The sequence below is a fragment of the Podarcis muralis genome, chromosome 7 (genome assembly GCF_964188315.1).
Source record: "Podarcis muralis chromosome 7, rPodMur119.hap1.1, whole genome shotgun sequence".
Lineage (NCBI taxonomy): Eukaryota > Metazoa > Chordata > Lepidosauria > Squamata > Lacertidae > Podarcis > Podarcis muralis.
In genome coordinates this window covers 355,473-382,184 of record NC_135661.1, presented here as the reverse complement: position 1 = coordinate 382,184, position 26,712 = coordinate 355,473, and the positions used below count along the sequence as shown (strand labels likewise).

The 26,712-nt window shown below is 53.4% G+C and overlaps 1 protein-coding gene across 1 annotated transcript; it reads right to left on the bottom strand.

Annotated features, from left to right (window-relative positions):
• Positions 1-23,651: 23,651 nt before the first annotated feature.
• Positions 23,652-25,318, bottom strand: LOC144328589 (uncharacterized). The gene is made up of 7 exons (XM_077932599.1): positions 25,283-25,318; positions 24,957-25,115; positions 24,744-24,848; positions 24,529-24,634; positions 24,195-24,257; positions 23,765-23,947; positions 23,652-23,675 (listed from the first exon to the last, which is right to left on the bottom strand). The coding sequence occupies exons 1-7, from the start codon at positions 25,316-25,318 to the stop codon at positions 23,662-23,664; spliced, it is 666 nt and encodes a 221-aa protein (XP_077788725.1). The 3' UTR covers positions 23,652-23,661.
• Positions 25,319-26,712: the final 1,394 nt, after the last annotated feature.

The window sequence follows — 26,712 nt, the reverse complement described above, 5'->3', positions numbered from 1 at the left end:
TCCTCAACATCGGCATACATCCGGGAGGTGTGGCTGAACAAAATCGTGAAGCACTATTTGCCCTAACATGCAGGTTGGAGAAAACCATCAATGCCACTACACATATCCTCCGACCATTGCAGTCTGAGATTGAGGATTGGAACCAGATAGCAGCAGCTAACAGACTTGCTCTTGACTATCTTATTGCCAAATCAGGAGGTTTTTGTAAAATAGTCCCAGAAGGCAAATGCAGAGTGAAGTTTCATGACCTCAACAGCACTATTGAGGACAAGTTGCCAAAATTACAGGCCCTTATAAATGATAACCAACCCAGTTGGGAATGGGTGTCTTGGGTCCCAGGAGTAGGATGGTTACATAGCCTTTTGACCGCCATTGCGGTAGGAGGATTAGTCTTCTTAATACTTCTTTGCATCACCCCTTGCTGCATATCTCTAGTCAGAGGAATGGTGGCCCGAAGCATTAAGAATCTCACTGAAACCCACATCATGGCCATATACTGAGCCCTCCCCCCCCCCCGGCAGAAGAAGAGCATGAGTATGCTCAACTAATTCGTGAAATGCCCCCTGAAGAGATCCCCTTGAGAGACACAGTTGTCTATACCGGGGTTCAACATGAGAGTCAAGCTGGAGAAACAACTGTGACTTGTTTCTAAGTTTGGAAGGGGGGAATGTGGCAAGGCCACCTGGAAGAGTTTTACCTTTACCTTTTATGTATAACCATGTGTCAGAGACTGCCTCCAGGTCCCAGCTCACAGAAGACCAACGCTAGCCAGTAGAACTGTACAAAAGTCTTTATTGAAGTTTAGTTTCCATTTTCAAGCCCTAGCGTGCGTCTCTACGTCTAGACCCTAGACCAGCGAAGCCTCGTCTGAGTCTCCGCCCCCTGTACACCAGTTTAAGACTCTAGCCTTACTCCACCTTCTTCGTTTCTCCTTCCGCCTCTGGGTCCTACTACCCCCCGGGGTGCCTTCCTTCCTGGATGCCTCGGAGGCGGACCCCTCGGACTCCTCCCCCTCTCTTCGGCGGGCTTTGGGACCTGGCTCCCTTTCCGGGCTGCTCATTGCGCCACCCTCTTGTACATTTGAACTTGGCGCGCGCGCGCTGCCTCTGACCTTCCTTTTGACCGTTTCCTCGCTCTCTGATGCAGGCGTGGCTAACCCTGACTCCTCTCCTTCCGCTGACGGAAAGCTGCCTGCTGCCGATGCCTGGGACTCCTCCCCCTTACTGCTCTCCGGTGGGGAAGCTGGTCCCGATTTCCAACTGCTGCTTTCTGAGTCCCCTCTGGCCCCTCCTTCCTGGGGTGTTCCCTCTGGCAACCCCCTAGCTCTGACCACGGGAGCCCCTTTCTGTGAATCCTCTGATTCGCTGGAGAGACTTAGAGACCTCGGACGGCTATCATCGCTGACCTCTCCCTCGGATTCCTCTCCCTCGGTCTCTAATTCCTCCCTTTCCTGTCCCTCTGCTCCTGAACCCCTGACACCATGTGTCAGAGCTGCCCCTGCTCCCAGCTCTTAGAAGACCAACGCCAGTCCGTTGTTATATTAAATAGCTTTTATTGAAGTTCTGTTTCTCATTTACAGCCACGGCGCGCAGCTCTACGTCTTAAACCCTAGACCGCCGTGGCTTTAAATGAGAAACAGAACTTCAATAAAAGCTATTTAATATAACAACGGACTGGCGTTGGTCTTCTGTGAGCTGGGACCAGGGGCAGCTCTGACAGTAAGCTCCGTCTCCCACCTTCCTTCTGACCATTATACTGCTCCTGTCGCTGCTTCCCTCTTCGGGGATGCCAGCTGGGCTTGACTCCTCCTCCCTGCTTGCCAGAGGATACGCTGACTCTGACCTATGGGGCTCTTTCCCCCCACTACGCTCTGGTGGGGAAGCTGGCCCTGATTTCCAGCTACTGCTTTGGGAGTCTCCGCTGGCCCCCTGCTTCTGGTGTGTCCCCCCTGGGACCCCCCTTGCCCTGGCCATCGGCGCCCCCTTCTGGGAATCTTCTGATTCACTGGAGAGGCTTATGGAATCTCTCGGGTCACTGTCATTCTGCCCTCCGCTGCCCCCAGATTCTTCCCCTTCGCTCTCCATTTCCTCTCTCCCCTGCGCCTCTGCTCCTGAGCCCCTGACACCATGTATCCTAATAATGCTTAAATTGTTAAGGCTAGAAGTGCCTAAAATCTTAATAATCAAGATTATATGCTTGCAACATACGCTTCTGGTTTCTTGTTGAATGGTTTTTTTAAAAAATCTTAATGATTTCTTCATGAACTTTGTTCCAAAAGCTTTTTATCTCCTTACACCCCACCATATATGGTACATTGTTCCTATCTCGGTGTTACATCTCCAGCACACATTGGTTTTTTGCTTATAGATTTTTGCCGATTCCTCGGGGCAGGGGTTAGGAACCACCGGTAGATCATTTTCATTAGATTCTCCCTTGTTGTATAACATGCTGTGAACTTGATGTCAAATTTCCACAGCTAACATTATGTTGTGGCCAAAATCCTGCGCCCACTTTATAATAACATCCTTTAGCATCTCATCCTTGAGTTCCCATTCCAAAAGTAGATCATACATCCTAGATAGGGTCTTTTTATTAATTTGTACTAATTCCTTTTGTAAGAATGACTTCTTTTTCCAAAACCAATTTTCTTATCCTGATTAAATATATGCACTATTGGGTGATAGTGAATCCAGCCGTTACAATACAATTTCTTCATACAATTTGATTTTTAATTGGCCCTGTTCTACCTTTATTAATTGTTGCTAAGTTGCCCAATTTGTGCCCATGTTTGTCTTTTTTACCGTTATCATCTCCACTGGGGATGCCCACCAGGGTATTTTGGGCTCTAATAGTCTGTGGTACTTATCCCAGACCTTGTATAATGAAATTCTGACTATATGATTTAAAAAGTCCTTATGCACTGCCACTTTGTTGTATGTTAGGTAGGTGTGCCATCCAAACCTCGTATTCCAACCTTCTAAATCCAATATCAGCCTTCTTCAAGAAGGTGGGGTTGTTTTAAATGGTTGTTAAATGTGTTATGTTGATATAGATTTTGTATTTGTGGGCTGGAGTGTTGTTTCAGGGCTCTTGTATTGTTTATTAGTGTGCATACATTAGTCTTGTGGCTATTTTAGTATGTTTTTATTATTTTAATTTATATTATATTCTGATATTTTTATTATGAATTTTGTGCAGTGATTATTCTTATTACCATATTTTTTGCCCCATAGGACGCACCGCTCTATAGGACACACCTAGTTTTTTTGGGGGGGGAATAAAGAAAAAAATTATTTCCCCCCCAGGGCACGGGGCTGGCGCGGGGGAAGCCCGAGCTTCCCCCGACCCCATCCCCCAGAACAGCCTGCTATCCGCAAGCCTAGGGAACTGCGCCGGTCTCCCAAGGCTTGAAGGTACAGGGGATGGGAAACTGGGGAACAACACCTCAAGGTTTGAGGGCTGAGGGAAGGTTGGGCACCTGATGCTATAACTCCCAAAACCACTGGAACTGCTGTTCCTGAGAAATCGGTTGGGAAGAGGGTAGGCTTAATACGCACTCCCACCCCTGGTGTTAACTGGCCCACCTCAATCAATCATTTCAATCATTTATTTATTACGGCTGTCAGGGGTTCAGGAGCAGAGGCGAGGGCAAGGGAGGAAACAGAGAGCGAGGGGGAGGAGTCCGAAGAAAGGATGAGTGATGACGACGACCCGAGATCTCCGAGTCTTTCCAGTGAATCAGAAGATTCACAGAAAGGAGCGCCAGTGGCCAGAGCAAAGGGGGGGCCTAGGGGGACACCCCAGGAGGAAGGGACCAGCGGGGGTTCAGAGGGCAGCAGTTGGAAATCGGGGCCAGCGTCCCCACCAGAGCGCAGTGGAGAGGAAGGACGTCAGGGATCGAGCCCTGGCAGCTCGCAGCAGGGAGGAGGGCATGAGTCAGGAGTGACCACCCCCCCATCGGGGAGCGAAGAAACGGTCAAGTGGAAAGTGAAAGGCTGGGCGCGCGCGCCAAGTTCAAATGCACAGGAAGGCGGCGCAGTAAGCAGCCCGGAAAGGGAGCCGGGTCCTAAAGCCCGACGCAAGGAGACAGGAGAGTCCGGGGGGTCAGCGTCAGAGGAGTCCCGGAGGGAGGAGACCACGGGGGGCAGAGGGACCCAGAGAAGGACTGTCAGGCGGAAAAGGTGGAGTAAGGCGAGGATATTAAGTTGGTGTACGAGGGGCGGAGATTCAGACGGAGCTTCGCCGGTCTAGCCATAAGACGTAGAGTTGCACGCAGCAGCTTGGAAATGGAGACTGTAACTCAATAAAGACTTTTATAAAGCGAACGCTGGCTAGCGTGATCCTCTGTGAGCTGGGATCGTGGGGCAGCTCTGACAGTAAGCTCCGTCTCAAATTTCTGTGGGCATCGAAAGCCTAGCGGAGAGGAGAGAAGGCTGGTGCCTACTCGAGAGCTCACGAACGGCAGACAAGATGACGGCCGAACAACAGATAGCTGATCTCAGAGAAGCAGTGACACAACTGAATGCCGAGGTACTTGCATCCAGGAAGAGAGAGGAGGACGCAGCTGCCGCCTACAGAGATCTCCAGGTCAGGTTGGAAATGCTTACGAAGCAAGGGCAACTGACACCCAGACCGGAGGGGATTGGGTTGGGAAGACGAGCAGGCGGTCTAGTCTCTCACTTCGATGGGAATTTGCAACAGTACCCCAACTTTAGAGCAGATGTAAAGTGTGCACTGCAACTGCTGGAAAAGGACTTTAGAGATGAGCAAGAGAAGGTGGGGTTTATCATGTCCCATTTGCATGGAGATGCTAAAGCATGGCTGCGCAATTTGTATAGAGATAAGGATCCGGCGCTCCAAAATGCGGATGCCTTCATTAAAGCGATGGATGGGTGCTTCTTATCAAGCATAGACATGGATCTTGCCCGGAAGGAGGTGCATGGACTTAAGCAGGGGAGGGCCAGTGTACGGCAATATCATGCCCGCTTTTTTGCATTGGTCAGTGCCCTGGAATGGGACAGAGATTCGGCGCCTGTCAGAGATCTGTTTTGGGAAGGCTTGAGCGGCCCGGTTAAGGACGAAATTGCGAGGGGGGAGAGACCCCGGAGCACGCAGGAGATCGTTCAGAGGGCACTCGCAGTTGGGGTCCGGCTGGAGGAACGTCCTTGGGGCAAAGACGAAGGGCGCGGAGGGCGCGAACCAGCCAGAGGCTACTCCTTCGTTCCCAGAGAAGCAGCGCGTGCGCAATCCACGCCTCCGCCAGGAGGAGGAGCGGAACCTATGGAGGTTGGCGGTGCAAGGGCTCAGTCAGCAACCAGAGCCCTAGCACCGGGAGCAGTGAAAGCGAAGCCTCCTAGAGGGAACCGGAAGTGCTACATCTGTGACAATCCCCAGCACATGGCGAAAGAGTGTCCCCAGAGGCTCCACAAGCACACTGCAGCCTCAGCAATGGTAACTGCAGCGACTCAGCAAGGAGAACCACAGCAGGGAAACGAAGGAGTCTGGCTGGAGACAGAGGCACTGGGGCCCAGCCAGACGTGTCAGTGAAGCAGTCCCCAGAGATGTTGCAGCCCACGGACCCCCTCCCGCCCAAACCAGTAGTACGGCTCACCGCATCGCTCCAACTACCCAATGGACTCACCATGGACGTGCCAATCACTATTGACTCAGGAAGCAATGCGGACTTTATAGGGCAAGACTTTGTCGACCAGCACGATATACAGTTACTGCCTGCCACACTGCCCCTGCAGGTAGTCACGGTGGATGGCAGGGAGCTGCTCGGGGGGCAAGTCGTGAAGCAAACGCCACCAATGGTGATGCGACTTGGGAACCACAGGGAAGTTATCAGCTTCAATGTCACTCAATTATCGGACACGCCCATTGTACTGGGCATGAGTTGGCTGGACAAGCACAGCCCGGCGATGGCGTGGAATCAGAGGCAGCTGACTTTCGGCTCTTCCTATTGTGCTGAACACTGCATCCTGCCCCAGCAGGAGGGAGAGGAAGAGGAGTCACAGCTGCAGCTTGGCACGCTGCAAGCTGTTCCCCACAAGTACGCAGACTTTTTGGAGGTTTTCTGCGAGAAGGAGGCGGACAAGCTACCCCCCCACAGACCATACGACTGCAAGATCGACCTCCTACCAGGGGCGGCGTTGCCCAAGGGGAAACTGTACTCCATGTCTGAGGACGAACTACAGGACCTCAGGGAGTTCATAGATCACAATCTGGAGCGCGGTTTCATCCGAGAATCCAAGGCAGTGGGGGGCAGTCCGGTATTCTTTGTCAAGAAGAAAAACACGCCCCAAAAAAGGCTCGTGGTGGACTATCGGATTTTGAACGCGGGGACCAAGCCATCGGACTTCCCCATGCCCAGGATCGACGACCTCCTCGCGACGGTGCGCAAAGGACGCGTCTTCACCAAGTTGGACCTCCGAGGGGCGTACAACCTCATTCGTATGCGGGAGGGCGACGAGTGGAAGACGGCCATGTTCACGCCCCTGGGCACCTACGAATACAGAGTTATGCCTTTTGGATTACAAAATGGCTCCCACTGCTTTCAAGCTTTTATGCATCACGTCTTGGCAGGGCTGCTCTACAAGAAGTGTGTCTGTTTCCTGGATGACATACTCATCTTTTCTGAATCGCAGCACGATCACGACAGAGACGTCAAAGAAGTGCTGAGCAGACTACAGCAGCATAGGCTCTACGCCAAGCTGGAGAAATGCCAGTTCGACGTGTCGGAGGTGGACTTCCTGGGCTACAGGTTGTCAGACAAAGGGCTCGCAATGGACAGCGCCAAGGTTCGCGCAGTTTTGGATTGGAAAAGCCCGCGCAACCGGAAGGAGGTCCAGCGGTTTGTGGGCTTTGCGAACTTCTATCGCAAGTTCATCAAGGGGTTCGCGATGCAGACGGCGGCCATCACGGACACGCTCAGCTCCAAGAAGAAGAAATTCATCTGGACGGCGCAAGCAGAGCAGTCCTTTCAGGCACTCAAGCGTCTCTTCGCGTCGGAGGAGCAGCTACTACACGTCAACCCCAGCAGACCAATGAGAGTGGAGACGGACGCTTCAGACAGAGCCGTAGGAGCAGTTCTGTTGCAGCAAGACCCGCAGGGGGCTTGGAGGCCGGGAGCGTTCTACTTCAGGAAGCTCACCAAGTCAGAACAGAACTACACCATCTGGGACAGAGAGTTGTTAGCCATTCATGCAGCCTTCAAGGCGTGGAGGCACTTCCTGATCGGAGCCAAGCACACAGTGCAGGTCCGCACGGACCACAAGAATCTGGAGCACTGGCGCACGGCGAGGTTCCTGAACCAGAGGCAAATACGTTGGGCAGAGTTCTTTGCGGACTTCGACTTCCGTATAGAGTATGTCCCGGGGGACACCAACATCATGGCGGACGCCCTCTCCCGTAAACCGCAGTACCTCGAAGAGGCGACGCCAGCGGCGGCCATGCATATCTTCGCACCGACAGCGTGGGCGTGCGCTTCGGCGACGGTTGACCTGGAGGCGGTACGACGTGCATTGCGGGACGACTCTTTTGCGCGAGCAAAGATGGCAGAGGCGCACAGGGGCTCGGCGGCGACCGACGAGTTCCAGGTTCGCGATGGACTACTCCTCCGTAAAGGGGCCATCTACGTGCCAGGGGACGATCTTCGCGCCAAGGTACTGCAGCAGTTGCACGACGCGCCCACTGCCGGGCACTTTGGCACAGAGAAGACGATAGAATTAGTCGCCAGAGACTTCTGGTGGCCCAGAATGAGAGGAGAAGTCGCGGACTACGTGGCGAGGTGCGACACCTGCCAGAGGGCCAAACCAGTACACAGACCGCCGGCGGGACTGCTGGAACCTCTGCAAACCCCGTTCGAACCATGGGAGAGAGTGGCCCTGGACTTTGTCATGGACCTGCCCAGCTCGAGGGGCAAAACGGCAGTGCTAGTGGTGGTGGACTTGTTCTCCAAGATGGCACATTTCATTCCGTGTGCGAAGGTGGCCACGGCGGAACAAACCGCCAAACTGTTCATAGATCACGTGTTCAAGGTTCACGGTCTGCCGCGGTCTATACTGTCTGACAGGGGGCGGCAGTTCATATCGAACTTCTGGCAGAAACTGATGGGCTTCCTGAACGTCAAGATCAACCTGGCTTCGGCTAGACACCCACAGACCAACGGGCAAGAGGAGCGGGTCAATACCATCATGCAGCAGTACCTGAGATGCTACGCAAATCAACAGCCTGCGACGTGGGTGGACTACCTGCCGCTCGCCGAGTTCGCCTACAACAACACGAAGCACGTGTCCACAGGGGTGACGCCGTTCTTCGCCAACAACGGGAGGCACCCCAGAACCTTCCCGGGACTGGCAAGAATGGGGGAGGGGGAGCCGCAGACAGCAGACGCGTTCACGTCAGAGTTGCAAGAGGTCCACGATCAACTTCGGCGGCACCTGGAGCTGGCTAAACACGCATACAAGGTGCAAGCGGACAAACACAGGAGAGTCGGCGAAGAGATCCAGGTGGGAGACTGGGTCTGGTTGGCAGCCCAAGCAGTGCCGGCCAGGTCATTAGCGAAAAAGAAACTAGGGCATAAACAACTAGGGCCCTACCAAGTCGAAGAACAGATCAACCCGGTGGCTTTCAGGCTGATGCTTCCGGAGGGTTCCAGAATGCATCCGGTGTTCCACAGGTCGGTACTCACTCCCTACAAGACACCTCACAGGTTTCAGGAACCAGGAACGGCTCCGAGTCCGCTACGAGAGGGAAACGAACAAGGGGGAGTGACACAAGAGGAGTCCATCAACGAGGTCACAGAGATTTTGGACTCTAGATGGGGAGAAGAGGGAGTAGAATACCTCCTCGCCAAGGAGGGCTTCCCGGCCAGTGCCAACAGCTGGGTGCCAGGCTACGCCTTGGAGGAACCTCTGCTCAAGGACAAGTTTCACGCCCTTTTCCCGCACAGGCCCATGCCAGCAGACTTTTTCAACGATTGGCTTTTCACACCGACGCTTTCAGCCAGCACTTTCCACGGGTTCGACTCGGACGAGGAACCGACAATGGACACGCGTTCCCCGGAGGGGTCGCCCTCGGGATCTGCCTCAGAACCCTCGTATTGGTGGGACGATAGACCAGAGGAGCAGTGGCGCAGGAAGTGGCTGGAGGTTCCAGGTCGAGCGACGGACCCGGGAACGACTGAGGCGGAGACGGACGTGGACATGTTCGGGGAGGACCTGGGCTTCGAGCACGGCGGCACAGAGATGGAAGCGGAGGTGACCGCTGTCGACGAGCGCAGGGAGGAAGAATCGGAAGTCTTCAGTTGGAGGCCCGCCAAGGGAAGCGAACTGTATCCGGCATTCGTCCCCATGACTCGGCAGCACCCAGCTCCCGCACCGGAAGAAGGGGAGGGGGAAAGGGGGGCTTCGAGGGGGGGATGGATGTCAGGGGTTCAGGAGCAGAGGCGAGGGCAAGGGAGGAAACAGAGAGCGAGGGGGAGGAGTCCGAAGAAAGGATGAGTGATGACGATGACCCGAGATCTCCGAGTCTTTCCAGTGAATCGGAAGATTCACAGAAAGGAGCGCCAGTGGCCAGAGCAAAGGGGGGGCCTAGGGGGACACCCCAGGAGGAAGGGACCAGCGGGGGTTCAGAGGGCAGCAGTTGGAAATCGGGGCCAGCGTCCCCACCAGAGCGCAGTGGAGAGGAAGGACGTCAGGGATCGAGCCCTGGCAGCTCGCAGCAGGGAGGAGGGCATGAGTCAGGAGTGACCACGCCCCCATCGGGGAGCGAAGAAACGGTCCAGCGGAAAGTGAAAGGCTGGGCACGCGCGCCAAGTTCAAATGCACAGGAAGGCGGCGCAGCAAGCAGCCCGGAAAGGGAGCCGGGTCCTAAAGCCCGACGCAAGGAGACAGGAGAGTCCGGGGGGTCAGCGTCAGAGGAGTCCCGGAGGGAGGAGACCACGGGGGGGCAGAGGGACCCAGAGAAGGACGGTCAGGCGGAAAAGGTGGAGTAAGGCGAGGATATTAAGTTGGTGTACGAGGGGCGGAGATTCAGACGGAGCTTCGCCGGTCTAGCCATAAGACGTAGAGTTGCACACAGCAGCTTGGAAATGGAGACTGTAACTCAATAAAGACTTTTATAAAGCGAACGCTGGCTAGCGTGATCCTCTGTGAGCTGGGATCGTGGGGCAGCTCTGACAACGGCCATAGGCCCATACAGGTAAAAACAACACATAAATAACAGCTTGTGCATGTGGAAAAAAAACAGCCGCTAAAACACCACTATAAGAATAAAATACTATAAGATGGAATGGCATACTACGCCTTAATTAGCTTGTAGTGCTCCTTGGCGTCGCTTTTGGGTAAGGACAGCGACCAGGAACCTAGCCACTTTCAGGGTCGTATGGGTATCCTTATCCTGCAAGATTTGGGCAAGGTGGAATTTTGGTGGGGTACCCTCTAGTTTCTGTATGATTGATCTCAACAAATTTGCCCGTGGCACATTGAACAAGGGGCAAGTGAACATAATGTGCTGGAGCGACTCCGGCGTCTCCTTATCACATTCGCACATGGCGGGGACTTGGCCCTTTGAGAATCTATGTCTCAGGACATTGGAGGGAAAAACGTTAAACCTCGCATTGGTGAAGGCCAGTCTATGGGCAACAGTCGAAAGGGAGGAGAGGTATGATGGAACGCAGTAAGTTAAAGTGATACCAATGTTCTGGGGCGAACAAACACCTCCCCCCAGTGTATAATTTCGCTGTAAGTCGATGTCATCCAGTCTTTGGCGGATCAGTCTTTGAGCAGTGATTTGGTCTAGTTTTAGGGAATCTGAGGGAGAGATTCCATAACTCAGGAGTTTGGCATGAATTCTACTAGTCCAAAGGCTAGAGAATTCATCTCGCCATAAGCATTGGACAAGGTAATGGTTTGGTAATCTATGCCACAAAGATAACCAATAATTGAAGACTTGCTTCCACAGGCAACTTTCTAAGGATGCGATCTTCAATTCTAGTCGCATGGCTGCGTTGCTTACGCACAGGGGGAGCATTAGGAGCCGACGTAGGAATTGGTTTTGCAGAGTCTCAAGAGGAGCAAGATCTGTCATCACGGCCCAGAGCGGGGCAGCATAAGCAACCACGGCAACCACTTTTGCCTTGAACACCTTTAGGGCCGAGGGAACATGCAAAGCTCCATCCGAAAAGAAAAATCGGAGGAGCGCATATGTCAGGGGTTCAGGAGCAGAGGGACAGGAAAGGGAGGAATTAGAGACCGAGGGAGAGGGTTCGGAGGGAGAAGTCAGCGATGATAGCCATCCGAGGTCTCTAAGTCTCTCCAGTGAATCAGAGGATTCACAGAAAGGGGCTCCAGTGGTCAGAGCCGGGGGGTTGCCAGAGGGAACACCCCAGGAAGGAGGGGCCAGAGGGGACTCAGAGAGCAGCAGCTGGAAATCGGGACCAGCTTCTCCACCGGAGAGCAGTAAGGGGGAGGAGTCCCAAACATCGGCAGCAGGCAGCATTCCGTCAGCGGAAGGACAGGAGTCAGGGTTAGCCACGCCTGCATCAGAGAGCGAGGTAACGGTCAAAAGGAAGGTCAGGGGCAGCGCGCGCGCGCCAAGTTCAAATGTACAAGAGGGGGGCGCAATGGGCAGTCCGGAGAGAGAGCCGGGTCCCAAAGCTCACCGGAGAGAAGGGGAGGAGTCCGAAGGGTCCGCTTCCGAGGCATCCAGGAAGGAAGGCACCCAGGGGGGTAGTAGGACCCAGAGGAGGAAGGAGAAACGTAGAAGGTGGAGTAAGGCTAGAGTCTTAAGCTGGTGTACAGGGGGCGGAGACTCAGACGAGGCTTCGCTGGTCTAGGGTCTAGACGTAGAGACGCACGCTAGTGCTTGAAAATGGAAACTAAATGTCAATAAAGACTTCTGTACAGTTCTACTGGCTAGCGTTGGTCTTCTGTGAGCTGAGACCTGGAGGCAGTCTCTGACAGTAAGCCTCGTCTCTCGTATCATCGGTTTTCTTCGCCTCAAGCATCGCTAAGGAAGCGAGGCAGGGAGGGTAGAAGACTGGTGCCTTGCGAGCTCACAAGAGTCAGGCAAGATGACTACAGAACAGAAAATAGCTTCCCTGCAAGAAGCGGTGACACTACTCAACGCTGAAATAATCGCATCCAGGAAGAGAGAGGAAGAAGCGGCAGCTGCCTGCAGAGATCTTCAAGTCAGGTTGGAAGGGCTTGTAAAGCAGGGGATCCCAGTACCCAGATCCGAGGGGATCGGTTTGGGGAAGAGAGGAGGCAGCATTGTATCTCATTTTGATGGGAATTTGCAGCAGTACCCCAATTTCCGAGCAGATGTGCTGTTTGCGCTGCAGCTGCTGGAAAGAGACTTTAGAGATGAGCGGGAGAAAGTGGGGTTTATTTTGTCTCATCTGCATGGGGACGCGAAAGCATGGCTGCGCAACCTGTGGAGGGATAAGGATCCAGCGCTCCAAAGCGCAGATGCGTTCATTAAGGCGATGGACTCCTGTTTCTTATCCAAAATAGACCTTGACATTGCCCGGAGGGACATATTTGGGCTAAGACAAGGGAAAGCCAGCGTAAGGCAGTATCATTCCCGGTTTTTTGCATTGGTCAACGCGCTGAATTGGGATAAGGATTCTCCGCCGGTTAGAGACCTTTTTTGGGAGGGTCTGAATGCACAGATCAAGGATGAGATGGCAAGGGGAGAGAGACCCACAACCACTCAACAAGTGGTTGAAAGAGCGTTGTCTATTGGGGTGAGGCAGGAAGAACGCCCGTGGAGCAAAGAAGAAGGGCGTTGGGGACGCTCACCAGCGAGAGTGCCCTCCCTCTTGCCCAGAGAGGCAGCGCGTGCGCAGTCCACGCCTCCACAGGGAGGGGGCGAGGAGCAGATGGAGATTGGCGGTGCTAGGGCTCACTCAGCTACCAGAGCCTTAACACCGGGAGCAGTAAAATCGAAGCTGCCTAGAAGGAACAGGAGGTGTTATATATGTGAGAGTGCAGAGCACATGGCGAAAGAGTGTCCCCAGAGGATCCTCAAGCACACTGCAGCTTCAGTGCAAGTATTGGAAACAACTCAGCAGAGAGCACCACAGCAGGGAAACGACCAAGTCTGGCTGGAAGAGGAGGCACTGGGGCCCAGCCAGACGAGTCAGTGAGGAAGTCCCCAGAGATTTTGCAGCCCACAGACCCCCTCCCGCCCAAGCCAGTGGTGCAGCTAACCGCATCGCTTCAGCTGCCCAATGGACTCACCTTAGAAGTGCCTATTACAATTGACTCTGGCAGTAACGCAGACTTTATAGGATTGGAGTTCATTCAACAACACAACGTAGCATTACTGCCAGCCACACTGCCCCTGAAGGTTGTCACGGTGGATGGCAGGGAACTGCTAGGGGGGCAGGTGGTGCAGCAGACGCCGCCTATGGTGATGCAAATTGGGAATCACCGGGAAGTCATCAGTTTCAATGTCACCCAACTGTCCGACACGCCTATAGTATTAGGCATGAGTTGGCTGCACAGACACAGCCCAGCATTGGCTTGGTACCAGCGCCAACTGACTTTTGGCTCCTCCTACTGTGCAGAACACTGCATTATACCCAGCCCGGAAGGGGAAGAGGAGGACCCGCAGTTACAGTTGGGCACGCTGCAAGCAGTACCCCACAAGTATGCGGAGTTTTTGGAGGTATTCTGCGAGAAGGAGGCGGACAAGCTACCCCCTCACAGACCCTATGATTGCAAGATTGACCTCCTGCCGGGGGCGACGCTGCCAACTGGGAAACTGTACTCCATGTCTGAGGATGAACTGCAAGAACTCAGGGAGTTCATAGATCACAATTTGAAGCGTGGGTTCATCCGGGAGTCGAAAGCGGTGGGAGGCAGTCCCGTATTCTTTGTGAAGAAGCGGGACACGCCCCAACGGAGGCTGGTGGTGGACTTCAGAATCTTAAATTCGAAAACCAAGCCCTCAGCTTTCCCCATGCCCAAGATAGACGACCTGCTCGCGACGGTGCGGAAAGGACGCGTTTTCACCAAGCTGGATCTACGTGGGGCGTACAACCTGATTCGCATGCGCGACGGCGACGAGTGGAAGACGGCCATGTTCACGCCACTGGGCACCTACGAATACAGAGTTATGCCCTTCGGATTACAAAATGGCTCTCACACTTTCCAAGCCTTTATGCATCACGTGCTGGCGGGGCTCCTTTACAAGAAGTGCGTATGCTTCCTGGACGACATCCTGATTTTTTCAGAATCGCGAGAGGCGCACGAGAGGGATGTCAGGGAAGTTCTGCAGAGACTGAAGGAGCACAGGCTGTACGCCAAGCTGGAGAAATGCCAGTTCGACGTGACGGAGGTGGATTTCCTGGGCTACAAGTTGTCGGACAAGGGGCTCGCCATGGACAGCGCCAAGGTTCGCGCAGTTTTGGACTGGAAAAGCCCACGCAATCGGAAGGAAGTCCAGCGGTTTGTCGGCTTTGCCAACTTTTACCGCAAGTTCATCAAGGGATTTGCCATGCAGACAGCGGCCATCACCGACACGCTCAGCTCCAAGAAGAAGAAATTCATCTGGACGGAGCAAGCGGAGCAGTCCTTTCAGAAACTCAAGCGTCTCTTCGCGTCCGAAGAGCAACTGCTGCATGTGAATCCCAGCAGACCCATGAGGGTGGAGACAGACGCCTCAGACAGAGCCGTGGGAGCTGTCCTGTTGCAATAAGACCAGCAGGGGGACTGGAGGCCGTGCGCCTTCTACTCGAGGAAGCTCAGCAAGTCGGAGCAGAATTACACTATCTGGGACAGGGAGTTGCTAGCCATACATGCAGCATTCAAGGCATGGAGGCACTTCCTCATCGGAGCCAGACATACAGTGCAGGTCCACACGGACCACAAGAATCTGGAGTACTGGCGCACGGCTAGGTTCCTCAACCAGAGACACATTAGATGGGCAGAGTTCTTCGCGGACTTCGACTTCAAGATAGAGTACATCCCAGGCGACAACAACGTGATGGCGGATGCATTGTCCAGAAAGCCGCAATACCTGGAGGAGGCGGCACCGTCGGCGGCCAAGCACATTTTCGCACCGGAAGCGTGGGCATGTGCGTCGGCAACCGTGGACCTGGACGCCGTACGTCGCGCGCTGCGGGAAGACCCCTTCGCACGGGCCAAGATGGAGGAGGTGCACAGGGGCACTGCGAGGGCCGACGAGTTCCAGATACGCGATGGGTTGCTCCTCCACAAGGGAGCACTCTACGTGCCGGGAGACGACCTCCGCGCAAGGGTCCTGCAGCAGCTACACGACGCTCCCACCGCCGGGCACTTTGGCAAAGAAAAGACTGTCGAACTAGTAGCCAGAGACTTTTGGTGGCCCAAGATGCGGGGGGAAGTAGCGGATTACGTCTCGAGATGTGACACCTGCCAAAGGGCCAAGTCAGTTCACAGACCGCCGGCGGGACTGCTGGAACCGCTGCAGACACCGTCTGAACCGTGGGAGAGGGTGGCCCTGGACTTCGTCACGGATCTGCCCAGCTCGAGGGGAAAGACAGCAGTGCTAGTGGTGGTGGACATGTTTACTAAGATGGCACACTTCATTCCGTGTGCGAAGGTAGCCACGGCAGAGCAGACCGCCAAACTGTTCATAGACCACGTGTTCAAAGTCCACGGTCTGCCACGGTCTATTCTCTCCGACCGGGGGCGACAGTTCATCTCGAACTTCTGGCAGAAGCTGATGGGCATTCTGAACGTCAAAGTCAATTTGGCGTCGGCGAGACACCCACAGACCAACGGGCAAGCGGAGAGGGTCAACGCCATCATGCAGCAGTACCTGAGATGCTACGCCAATCAGCAGCCCACGACATGGGTGGACTACCTGCCGCTCGCCGAGTTCGCTTACAACAATACGAAGCACATGTCGACGGGGGTGACGCCGTTCTTCGCCAACAACGGGAGGCATCCCAGAACCTTCCCGGGTTTAGAGAGAGTGGGGGAGGGGGAGCCACAGGCAGCGGAAGCCTTAGCGTCGGAGTTGCAGGAAGTCCACGAGCAACTCAGGAGGCAGTTAGAACTAGCAAAGCACGCATACAAGGTGCAGGCTGACAGACACAGAAGAGTTGGGGAAGACATACAGGTGGGAGACTGGGTCTGGTTAGCAGCGCAAGCAGTGCCGACCAGATCGTTAGCGAAGAAGAAGCTAGGGCACAAGCAGCTAGGACCTTACCAAGTCCAGGCACAGGTCAATCCAGTGGCCTTCCGGTTGGCTCTTCCGGAGGGTTCCAGAATGCATCCGGTGTTCCATAGATCGGTGCTCACGCCCTACAAAGCACCTCATAGGTTTCAGGAGCCAGACACAGCACCAGACCCGCTCAGAGAAGGGCCCAGAGAGGGGGGGTCGCCTAGGAGGGGGCACATCAACGAGGTCACAGAGATTTTAGACTCGAGATGGGGGGAAGAGGGAGTAGAATATTTCCTAGCCAGAGAGGGTACCCCGGCCACTGCCAACAGCTGGGTACCGGACTATGCCTTGGAGGAGCCTCTGCTCAAAGAGGAGTTTCATGCCATCTTCCCGCACAGGCCCATGCCAGCAGAGTATTTCGACGACTGGCTCTTCACACCCACTCTTTCAGCCAGCACATTCCTGGGGTTCGACTCGGACGAGGAACAGGCACCAGTCCCCAGCTCCCAGGTGGGTTCGCCACCGGGGTCTGCCTCAGACCACTCGTATTGGTGGGACGATCAACCAGAGGAGCAGTGGCGCAGGAAGTGGCTGAGGGGTCCTTGGATGGGACCACCCGAAGAGGGGGAGAGGGGCGAGACGCATATGGACGTGTTGGGGGACAACGTGGGGTTCGAGCACGAAGACAGAGAGATGGAAGCAGAGGAGAGCGACGTTGACGAGTACATGGGGGACGAACTGTATCCTGCAAGCACCCCCGCTACGACGGAGCACCCAGTACCCGCACCGGAAGGAGGGGAGGGGGGAAGGGGGGGCTTCGAGGGGGGGATGGATGTCAGGGGTTCAGGAGCAGAGGGACAGGAAAGGGAGGAATTAGAGACCGAGGGAGAGGGTTCGGAGGGAGAAGTCAGCGATGATAGCCATCCGAGGTCTCTAAGTCTCTCCAGTGAATCAGAGGATTCACAGAAAGGGGCTCCAGTGGTCAGAGCCGGGGGGTTGCCAGAGGGAACACCCCAGGAAGGAGGGGCCAGAGGGGACTCAGAGAGCAGCAGCTGGAAATCGGGACCAGCTTCTCCACCGGAGAGCAGTAAGGGGGAGGAGTCCCAAACATCGGCAGCAGGCAGCATTCCGTCAGCGGAAGGACAGGAGTCAGGGTTAGCCACGCCTGCATCAGAGAGCGAGGTAACGGTCAAAAGGAAGGTCAGGGGCAGCGCGCGCGCGCCAAGTTCAAATGTACAAGAGGGGGGCGCAATGGGCAGTCCGGAGAGAGAGCCGGGTCCCAAAGCTCGCCGGAGAGAAGGGGAGGAGTCCGAAGGGTCCGCTTCCGAGGCATCCAGGAAGGAAGGCACCCAGGGGGGTAGTAGGACCCAGAGGAGGAAGGAGAAACGTAGAAGGTGGAGTAAGGCTAGAGTCTTAAGCTGGTGTACAGGGGGCGGAGACTCAGACGAGGCTTCGCTGGTCTAGGGTCTAGACGTAGAGACGCACGCTAGTGCTTGAAAATGGAAACTAAATGTCAATAAAGACTTCTGTACAGTTCTACTGGCTAGCGTTGGTCTTCTGTGAGCTGAGACCTGGAGGCAGTCTCTGACAGCATATGACAGAGTTTTGGCCTTGTTAAGTAGGTGTTGAATTTGAGCTTTCCACCCCAAATTGTATTGAAAAATAACTCCTAGGTATTGAAATTTTAGGACTTGCTCTATTTTTGCTCCACCAAGCTTCCATTCGTATAATCTCCGGCTTCTGGCGAAAATCAGAATCTTGGATTTAACATGGTTGATGGTTAATTGGTTGAGTTGACAATACGTGGCAAAGATCTTCAGAGCTCTGGTTAGTCCAACACGTGTATAAGATAGAATTACCGCGTCGTCCGCATATAAAAGGAGTGGGCAGCGGTAATCCGCTAGTCTATGCGCGTGTGTACTTGGAGATGAGTTAACTAGGGGTGCTCGCATGTCGCTGATGAATAGGTTGAATAGGCAGGGAGCCAATATACATCCTTGGCGCACTCCCTTGTTTATTGGTATCGAATTTGTGAGGTCGCCCGCAGGAGTAAGTCTCACTCTGGCAAGGGTACCTTCGTGGAGCTGACTTATAAGCCATAAGAGTCTTCTATCAATGCCCTGTTTCGCAAGTTTCTCCCAAAGAATATTTCTAGGAACGCTGTCGAAGGCTGCCTTTAGATCTAAGAAGGCAGCACAGAGGTAGCCCCGGGGAGGGGAGGAGTACTTCCGTGCCAGATGGTAAAGAACTATCGCATGATCGGTTGTAGAACGTTTAATTCTGAACCCTGCTTGTTCGTGGCCAATCTGGTTAGTCTCATCTACCCATCGCAATAGTTTAGTCAGCAAAAAGCTGGCATAAATTTTCCCTATGATCGAAAGGAGGCTGATGTTACGGTAGTTTTCCGGCTCCATTGGAGAACCTTTTTTATGAATTGGTACTATAATGGCCTCCTTCCATATTTTGGGGATGAGACCAGAAGCGTTGATTGCATCGAAGGTTTTGGCCAAGATGCCAGCCCACCATTTTGGGTGTAGTTTGATGGCTTCAGCAGGGATCAGGTCGGGCCCTGGGGCTTTGCCCGGTTTCAGCTGAGCTATTAGCTTGGCTATTTCGTCAGGATCGGTAGGAGGCCAAATAGGTAGGTGGGTAAACAGATGCATCAGATGGTCGGAGGGAGCATCTGCCTGTGAGAAACATTTCTTCAGGAACAATTCCCATGTCGGTGCAGGGATGACTGCCCTTGGGTATTTCCTCCCCCTTCTGTTAATCAAAGACCAGAATTCCCTGGATCTGTGTGGTTTTGAAGCGGTAATCAAAGCCTGCCAACGATTATGTTGCCACTCACGTTTGGCAATTTTCTGCGTGCGTTTGTAAACTTGCTTGGCTTGTGCATAACTAGCTGGCAGAGTAGATGCATCGGAGGTCTTATATACATTATATATAGCACGAAGGCGCTGTCTTGCTTGTTTGCACTGAGAATTATACCAGGGGGCACCGTAAGTATACTCGTTTCGATTTAATATTTTGGGTGGTAACCTGAAGAAGGACGTAAGATCAGTCGTATGGTGGTGGAAGCGTTTCAACACTATGCTATGCTCGTCTGAGGCAGAGCCTATGTTGGGATGGGGCCCGAGGATTTCTTTTTGAAAGAATTCCTGATACCTTTGAGCCTGGATCTCCGACCATTTGATTCCTCTTACTTGGAGAGATTCGTTGGTTACCATCTGGGTCGCATGTCTATGGGCCTCCGACTGCCAGTTCAGGGAAAGCTTGGCTACAAGGGGAAGGTGATCACTAGATTGTACATTCTCAATCTTAAAGGAGGAAATACACTTAAGTAGATCCCTGGAGACCAACAGGTAATCGAGGACGCTGTTTGATTTAACGCTCAGGAGAGTGAAATCCCCTGGAATATCAGGGAGGCATGTGCCATTTAAGGGGACCAGATTTAAACGGATGGCCATTTGATAGAGGAGTACTCCGGCCTCATTTGCTCTGTGGTCTTTAGAAGTTCTCCTCATGATATGTTCCAGATCATAATTATCAAGGTTTGGGGTAACCCACCATTTGGCTTTGGTCAGCGAGTCCCAGTTTGCTGCTGTGCGGGCATTAAAATCGCCACCTATTATGGCCGGGGTGTTAGGAAACTTAACATAGCATGAGAGCAAATGCTCTTCTAGCGAGCCCCATTTAGAGCCCAGTTCGGGGGAAGAACCCCCAGGTGGCAAGTAAACATTTGTAACTAGAAGTGAGATCTTTCCCCCCGCAATCAGCCCGGTAAGGGCGTAAGGAGGCAAGGCCTGTACTAGAGTAAATTTAGAATGTAGGTTGAGGGAGATGCCTATTATTAGGCCCCCTTTAGGGCGGCCTCCTTTCAGGGAGGGGCAGGCAGGGAGTTCTAAAAGCTCAAAGCCATTTAGGACAATTTTCTCTACTTCCCACGATTCTTGGAACAAGATGATATGAAACAGGTTAATATACTCCAAGAATTCTGGATCAAGTTTTTTTCCCCTCCAGCCCGCAATGTTCCAGCTGAGGACTGATAGGGGGGAGTTCCTGTTGTGTCCAATTCGCTGCCATTTCAGGGAGAGATGTGAGTCCTTTGGAGGCAAGGCAGACCCCACAAAAAAGTCAGTTATTTTACTTTGCATGGCAAGCACCTGCTGAAGGTACCTAGTCTTAAAGTTGGTAGTGAGGTATTCTGACTGGGGCGACAGAACGGGTCTCCCGCTGGCTAACCCAAGGGCGGACACTTCAGTAGGAAACTCCACAGGATTTGCTGAGACTGCCCCACCGCGAGGTCTAAAGGTCGCCGATGAAACCATTTGATTTATATGTCCGGCCGGGTCTTCAATCAAATCCGGGCCATTTTTTGATGTATGTGGAACACTCCCCTGACCTGATGCTGGCGAAGGTACTGGGGATGCTCAGCGTACTGGTATCGTTTGTATGTCGGGTCTGTGCCGCTCAGGGGAATATGAGGACTCCAGTTCCGGCATTGATGGATTAGATGGTAAGGAATTGTTTTAGTGGGAGGAACTCTGAGTTACACTCTTCAGCGGGGGACTCTTGGAGGGCGAGTCAAAATTTATCAAGTTGGGATGAGAGGCCAACTTGTGAGGCAAAACCTGGGTCTGCCAAGCGTCGGTGGGTTTCGCCCACAAGTGGGGGAGGCATGGGTTTAGGAGCTGGACTAAGGTATGGAAGACTTCCTGCTTCCTTAAAACACGACTCCGAAAAGCTGGCAGGGTTATCCTGAAAAGTGGGCAGGACTTTTCCGTTCTTCTGGACATGTATGAGCTGATGATTAAGTACTTCTAGTCTGTCAATTATTTCTTGTTGTTCTCTCGGTGGAAGGTCACCAAAGGTGGCTAAAAGCTCTCTTTCCTCCGGCGGGGTCAGAGAATTACTTGAGCCAGTGGGTTTCTTTAGAGCTCGTGGGGACGTAAAGTAAGTCCAGTTTTGGTACGGATGGATATCCTCTGGGAGAGGAGGCTCGATGTCCCGAGGTACTCCCGACCTCTCCGACAGAGTCCGCTCCGTGCCGTGACCGGCGAGTAGAAGGGGGTGGATCATGCTATCCATAAAAACTCTTGTTGGGATGATATCATACCTAGCCAAGAGTGATTTCTGCCTGATGATAGCTGAAGGGATCCTTGGAGAGTAAAACGCAAGCATCACTTTCCGTTGCCTGAGGTGCTGGTTCAAAGGTAATACTGCAATGAGATCGCATTGTGTGATTTCTATGTTTAGGAGATTGCTTAGATGCTTCTTAACCCCACCCAGAGTGAGCCACCTTGCTGACCCTACCCCGATGTTTAGGAAGATTTTCTTAGGTTGCAGGGACAATGCTTGATGTTTCAGTGCAGGATTTGGTTTATATTTAGAGATCACACTTCCTTTTTTGGTTGAAGGTAAGGTCCTCTGGCACTTCAATTCCCCCGTATCTACAGTTGGTTTAAACTTTGACCAGAAGTTATCAATTTTCTGTTCAAGGTTACATAGCTGGGAGGATAGCACATCAATCTTCTTGAATATGCAATTAAGGGTTCTGACCACAAGATGGAGATGTTCATGTTTGTCAGGGGTTCAGGAGCAGAGGGACAGGAAAGGGAGGAATTAGAGACCGAGGGAGAGGAATCCGAGGGAGAGGTCAGCGATGATAGCCGTCCGAGGTCTCTAAGTCTCTCCAGCGAATCAGAGGATTCACAGAAAGGGGCTCCCGTGGTCAGAGCTAGGGGGTTGCCAGAGGGAACACCCCAGGAAGGAGGGGCCAGAGGGGACTCAGAAAGCAGCAGTTGGAAATCGGGACCAGCTTCCCCACCGGAGAGCAGTAAGGGGGAGGAGTCCCAGGCATCGGCAGCAGGCAGCTTTCCGTCAGCGGAAGGAGAGGAGTCAGGGTTAGCCACGCCTGCATCAGAGAGCGAGGAAACGGTCAAAAGGAAGGTCAGAGGCAGCGCGCGCGCGCCAAGTTCAAATGTACAAGAGGGTGGCACAATGAGCAGCCCGGAGAGGGAGCCAGGTCCCAAAGCCCGCCGAAGAGAGGGGGAGGAGTCCGAGGGGTCCGCCTCCGAGGCGTCCAGGAAGGAAGGCACCCCGGGGGGTAGTAGGACCCAGAGGCGGAAGGAGAAACGAAGAAGGTGGAGTAAGGCTAGAGTCTTAAACTGGTGTACAGGGGGCGGAGACTCAGACGAGGCTTCGCTGGTCTAGGGTCTAGACGTAGAGACGCACGCTAGGGCTTGAAAATGGAAACTAAACTTCAATAAAGACTTTTGTACAGTTCTACTGGCTAGCGTTGGTCTTCTGTGAGCTGGGACCTGGAGGCAGTCTCTGACAATGTTGTTCTTGTCTTGCGCAGTCCTCAGCTCCAGCGTCCTGCACCACCCTCGGTGGGACACTCCCTCTTCCTCCAAACTTGCCGTCCACAGTTTTAGTCTGAGGTAAAAATAATTCCTCTGGTGTTGACGTTGTTTCTGGAGACGTTAGAGGGTAGAAACGGTTCTGAGTTTTCACCCTATAGCAGTGTTCAGTGGGGTCACTCCATTTGCCAGGCACGGGGGGGTCGGTTTTTGATTGTTTGGCTCTTGGGGAGGGCAAAGCCTCGTCACAATCCCTTAGGCGTTTGCCTTGGCCCATCATTATGAGTCTTTTAAAATAGCAGTGCTTAAAAGGTAATAAAAGGTGGTAGAAATAGAAATACAACTGGATGTGAGCTGGCGGAAAACCAGTGAGTCGAAGGCTGCTTCCAAGGCTGCCGGAGAGTACAATTATCTGCTCATTAAAGCTGATTTACGATGCAGGCTTTACAGTTATCGGCAATGTGAACTCCTGGCATGGACTCCAACACCCCTGGTACAATCTTCAGCAAGAACTTGAAAGGCTGGGAGCCACAACACAGATTTTAGGGAGGATTCGAAATGAACTCCGGCAAATACGTCTTACCTCGTCGCCATCTTGCCAAAGACCCGGCCCACCTCAGTGTCTAGCACACCTCCCAGTGTTCACCTTCATCGAATTGTTGTGCCTTCCTTTCGAAGCATATACTCTGATATTGTGACCGTCAAAAGACTTAGTTTTGTCCCAGCTGAACCAGTCCGATTTTTGGAAGAGTAATCCTAGTGGTGGAAATTTAATTCCCCAATCTGCAACTGTTGATTCAGTCCCCTCCCAGGATTTTATGGGGGATCCCTTTGTTCCAGTCCCTGAACCCCAAGTTTGTGCAAACCTTACTTTGGGGGAAGGGGTTTTGAAATCTACAGTTCCTTTCCAACAGCTTGCAGCGACCCCCCTAGTGACGCAGACAACATCAACAAGAAACACAACAACAAAAATGTTTCCTACCGCTGTGTACGGAGGGTCGTGAGGGCAGCACCACTCCTCTTGGTCGATCCTGATGGCGTTGATGTTCCTGGCGCTGGTCCAGACTGGATCCTGCGGAGAGCAGAAGATGGTATCTCTGCAGCACTACTCTGGTGTCCACGTTGCCTTGGCCTGGCGCTACTCCGGATGTTCTGTCAGGAGGAGAAAGGGGCTCGTTGAGAAACGTCCCATCCAAACAGCCCACCATATGTCCCAATCGCCCACCAGATGCCTCACTCACCTGGCATGCAGCTCAGGAAGTCCTGTGGGTAAGGTTCCCTGTGAACGCAGTGGAGCAGCCTCCTCAAAAAGCGCTGGACCCTGCCTTCCCTCCGATGTCTATAGGCCCGCTGCACGATGTTCAGGCAGCTCCTCCCTGTATGCCTGAGCCCTTCTTCGTCGTGCTGCTGCATCTCTTCCAGCCCTGAGTGGCAAGGGAGAAAGGTTGAGCAAGGCAGAGATGCACAGGAAAAGAGCCATCCATCAACAATATGAAAACAGCCTTCAGGTGTGTTTGTGTGTGAGAGAGAGCAGTGAAGTCACATTCCAATTCCAATTCTCATGTTCATCTTGTGGCACCTCTGTCTGAACATACATCTGGGAATTTGCCTTCCCCTGAAGACCTTTCTCAGCAGAAGCATCCCTCCCTGCCCTCCGTACGTCTCACTCACATGTTCCATAGGATGCCATGTCTTGATTGTGGATGAAACTGGCATCCCGGAAAGCCAGATGACCTAGAGAGAGAGAGAGAGAGAGAGAGAGAGAGGGCAAGAAAAGGGACGTCATCTGGGTGCAAAGCAAGCAGAGACAGAGGCAGCTCAGCAGGAGGACAGGTATGCTCTGCTGCGTCTAGAGGCCTCCACCCTCACGGAGCACTCAGAGCAGGATCTGGGCACAGATGGAGGCCTACCTAGCAGGTGGCCTGGGGACATGTCCATCCTCCCTGCCATTGTTACCAAGACGTTTCTGTCCATCCCTACCAGGGAAGAACATTGCTTGACTTACCCAGAAGCAGAGCTGCCACCCTGGAGACTGCTGGCAGCCTGTTGGCAGACGGCTTCGTACATGATAAGGCAGCACTCTGAAGGATGTCCTTGCTGAAGGTCTTGCTCTGTGGGCAAAGACAAAGGAGAAGTGGCATCAGAGAGGCTTGAGAGCGCAGCCTTGCACTCCCAAAGACATGCCTGGGCAAAGCTGCCAACAAAGCAGAGGGACCTTACCATATGCTTGGCAGCCTGGTGGAGAGCAAAGTGGAGGCTAAATTTGTTGGAACGAGCCCACCACTCGACTTGCGGCGCTAGATGGGAAAGAGCCCTCCTTGCGGCCTGCAACACAAGAAGAGAAGAAGGTTACAAATTGCAGTACATAGTCTCGGAAGCTCCTGAGAACAATCCCTCCCTCCTACTGCATAAGTCCATCTCTTTGGCCCTCACCTTGGCCACTTCGTCCTCGTCTTCGAGGTGAATGAGGACCACAGCCAGTTCGTGAATGGCTTCCTCTTCTCTTGTTGTAATGGGAAGTCTTTGGTCTCTCACCCAGCCCCGAAGCAGCCCCAGATGTTCGATGGCTGATGCCCGGACGGAGGCTTCCTCCTATAGGCAGAAAATATCAGAGGTTGTGTTTCTCATCAGATCACTTTCCAGAGGAACACCCTCCTGAAGCCAGAACATCTCCGCTGCATGCCAGTCTAAACCCCACCCTTCCTCTTCCAAAGCATTCCTCCTCCACCGGGTGATGTCATGTTTCCCCTCATACTCACATGGGCAGCCAGGCCACAATAGGTTGCCGCCAGCATCTTCAGGTCTTCCTCTTCCAGCTCCCTGGAATGGTAGGCTTGGTCTACCAGCTCTATCAACTCTGGGAGGACATCAGCTTCTACATAAGAGAGGGAATCCAGCAGCAAGAGCCGCAGAAGCGAAGGGTCCTACACAAAAGAGAGAATCTTTTCAAAGGTCTGAAAGGCCTCATGCCTTTTAGCACAGGCCCTTCAGTATTGTGCCAGCAAAAGAGTGCTGGGCCATGATTAGAATCGAGATCTGTACCCCCCCCTCCTCTGAGCATCACTTGCCATGTCAGAGTCCAGAAGCAGGGATATCCCTCTGACACTGAGCTTCCGGACTTGCAGGTGGTCGTGTTCCAGCCAGTTGAGGAGCCGCTCCAGTGTATCCGCACAGGGATAGACCTCCAGACGGCAGCTGAGCAGCTAAAGAGGCCCAAAGAGAAAGAAATCCATCAGTGATAAGAGGCTGAGGCAGGTTCTCCTTTTACCCACCATTTGCAATTCTGCACAGAGCAAACCCACTGAAGTGAATGGACCAAAGTTTGCCATGTACATCAAATCCAATGGGTCTACTCTGAGGAGCACTAAAACAGGCAACAGTCCTTAGGCTCAAAGTAGCCCAACACTCGGCAGAAACCAAGCCAGGGCCTCCTTGCTGCACCCATTTCCTCCCACGTCAGTCCCCCTCACCTCAATGTAGATAGCTGCCGTGACTTGTGGCATCCTGGCAAAATCCTGGTCCTCGAGAGCAGCGATGATGCTTTCCACCATGGGAGGGATCCACCAGCTTCGCTCTCCGACAGCTCTGAAATGGAGAAACAGATCTTGGTAAGGAAGGGAAAGACACCGCAGGAAGCAAACAGGGGCACAGTCCGATCCCGTGCCTTCAGCTCCGTTTGCCAGACCACTGGGGAAGGTCACCACATTCTTCCTCTTACCTCACCATGGCAGACAACCCCTGGCTGAAAGTCTCCCGGCAGAAAAGTTGGTCAACGATGGCCGCCTCCACTTGCTCTCCAGTGGTGCCAAGAAGGAGGTGCAGAACTTCCTTAGCCCCTCTGGAACCAAAGCAAGGCCAGTTTTACCAGAAGGGTCATTGGCACACACGCAAATTCTTTCCCCATCCTTCCTCCCTAGCAGCCGTCTGAAGGAGAGCCTCCCTTGGAAAACCAAGCTGGACTGGAAACCCCCCGAGGTTGAAGGGGAAAGGACTTCATTGGTCCCTTTGCATCACACTACTCACCCAAGGAATTCCTGGTCATAATGGAAGTTGACAACCATCCCCAGGAGAGCGATCAGCAGCTGTGGGAAGTTCTGGCGCACAGCTGCCTTGTAGTCCTCCATCCTGAGGATGGCGTGCAACAGGATGGTGAGATGTTGCTGGAAGAGAGAGGGCTGCAAGTGACTTT

Excerpts from the sequence above, each read along its gene's own strand:
- LOC144328589 (XM_077932599.1), bottom strand. The coding sequence starts at position 25,318 with ATGCTGGCGGCAACCTATTGTGGCCTGGCTGCCCAT. Across the intron at positions 24,635-24,743 it reads ACCAGGCTGCCAAGCATATG|AGCAAGACCTTCAGCAAGGA; the intron begins GTAAGGTCCCTC and ends CTTTGCCCACAG. Across the intron at positions 24,258-24,528 it reads GGTGGCAGCTCTGCTTCTGG|GTCATCTGGCTTTCCGGGAT; the intron begins GTAAGTCAAGCA and ends CTCTCTCTCTAG.